The sequence below is a fragment of the Salvia miltiorrhiza genome, chromosome 5, assembly GCF_028751815.1.
Source record: "Salvia miltiorrhiza cultivar Shanhuang (shh) chromosome 5, IMPLAD_Smil_shh, whole genome shotgun sequence".
Lineage (NCBI taxonomy): Eukaryota > Viridiplantae > Streptophyta > Magnoliopsida > Lamiales > Lamiaceae > Salvia > Salvia miltiorrhiza.
The window spans coordinates 39,482,390-39,484,095 of NC_080391.1; the positions used below are offsets into that span (position 1 = coordinate 39,482,390).

The window sequence follows — 1,706 nt, forward strand, 5'->3', positions numbered from 1 at the left end:
TTCAAAAGGAGACATATGAGTAAGAGAGGGGGTAGGTAACCTATTTATGAGAAAGGCAAAAGCATGAAATGCATCCCACCAATACTCATAAGGAAGTGTGGATTGAGCTAACATGGTGAGACCTGTGTTAACTAAATGTTGGTGTTTTCTCTCAATTCTTCCATTCTGTTGGTGAATATAGGGGCTGGGGTGTTGGAAGTGTGTGCCTAAGTTTTTAAGGTGAGTAACTAGTAGGCGAAATTCTCCCCCCCCCCCCAATCTGTTTGTAAAGCTTTAACTGGTAGTTTGAACAGACACATGATATGAGCTAAAAATTGATGGACAACTAAGGCTGCCTCAGATTTCAGTGTTAATGGGAAAATCCATGTATATCTAGAGTAATCATCTACAAAGGCTATATAGTATTTATATCCATTTGTAGAGGGAGTGTGTGCAGGACCCCACAAATCAGAATATACTAAGTCAAAAGGAGCTTTAGAAGTAACAGCTTGTGTAATGTGAGACTTTTGGTGTAGTTTTCCCAGTTTACAAGCTTCACAAAAATTAAGCTCAGAAATATGAAAATGAGTCTTAAGTGATTTACAGACTTTTGCTAAAGCATAAGTTCCTGGATGACCAAGACTTTGATGCAATGTATTCATAGAAGTTTTACAGATGCCAGCAAATGACTTTGAGCTATTACTCAATACAGAAGTTTGAACATGATTGATATCACTTTTATTTCTAGAAACAACAGTAGTCAAAGCAGATGGGTTACAGGAAGATTTACACGAAGAATGATAGTGACTGGACTTATAGAGTGAGGAGAGATCAAGCTGGTACAAGCCTTTAGAGAGTCTGCCCTTCATGAGTATCTTGTTTGTTTGGTTGTCCTTGACAAAACAAGAATCATGGTTAAATTCAATGGAAACATGATTGTCTTTTGTGAACTGGGATATACTTAGGAGATTTTTAGTAATTTCTGGAACATAGAGAATGTTATTTAGCAAAAGAGAGTGATGAGCGGAAGATATAGAATTTGAACCAATAGAGGAGATAGGAATAGATGTACCATTACCAACCACAATATTTTCAGAACCAGTGTAGTCATTGCATATTGCTAGGTTGTTCATGTCATTAGTGATGTGAGCAGTAGCTCCACTGTCCACATACCAGTTGCTATCACCATTGAAGTTTTCCTGAGAAAGCAAGGCATCAGAGGAGTTGTTAGAATCAGAATACTAGGCTTGAGGAGAAGGGGCTGAATTCTCAGTGAAGTTGATGTCAAAACGCTTGAGCAGCATAGATTGCTGTTGTTGTAGTCTTAGTTCATATGCTTGGAACGCATATTGAACATCTTGAAGATTCTGATTCTCGGAGTGATGCATGAGACTGACAACCAAGGACTCATACTCAGAGCCAATACCTGCCAAGATGTACATAATGAGTTCATCATCACTGATATTTTGCCCAACCGTCGACAACTGATCCTCGTAGCTACGTATTTTCATAAAATAGTCATCCACATACATAGAGCCTTTCTTAGTTGATTGAAGCAGCTGGCGAAGATGCATAACTCTCGCCTTGGAGTTGGACATGAATAATCGTTCCAATATATTCCAAAGATCACTAGCAGTAGTGCAACGCACAACATGACCAAGCATTGACTCGCCAAGTGAGGAGAGAAGCCAGCTCAAAAGGAACTGATCTTTGCGATGCCAGATCTC

At 39.2% G+C, this 1,706-nt stretch overlaps 1 protein-coding gene across 1 annotated transcript; it reads right to left on the reverse strand.

Moving 5' to 3' along the window:
* Positions 1-227: 227 nt before the first annotated feature.
* On the reverse strand, positions 228-1,270 carry LOC131025910 (uncharacterized mitochondrial protein AtMg00300-like). The gene is made up of 2 exons (XM_057955689.1): positions 1,052-1,270; positions 228-872 (listed from the first exon to the last, which is right to left on the reverse strand). Exons 1-2 carry the CDS (start codon positions 1,088-1,090, stop codon positions 228-230), a joined length of 684 nt encoding a protein of 227 aa, XP_057811672.1. The 5' UTR covers positions 1,091-1,270.
* Positions 1,271-1,706: the final 436 nt, after the last annotated feature.

What these genes read in the sequence shown, in the direction of transcription:
- LOC131025910 (XM_057955689.1), bottom strand. Translation starts at nt 1,090, where the DNA reads ATGACTACACTGGTTCTGAAAATATTGTGGTTGGTAATG. An exon ending in AAATATTGTGGTTGGTAATG is followed by an intron (nt 873 to 1,051) that starts GTACATCTATTC and finishes TGTTTTGTCAAG; the next exon opens with GACAACCAAACAAACAAGAT.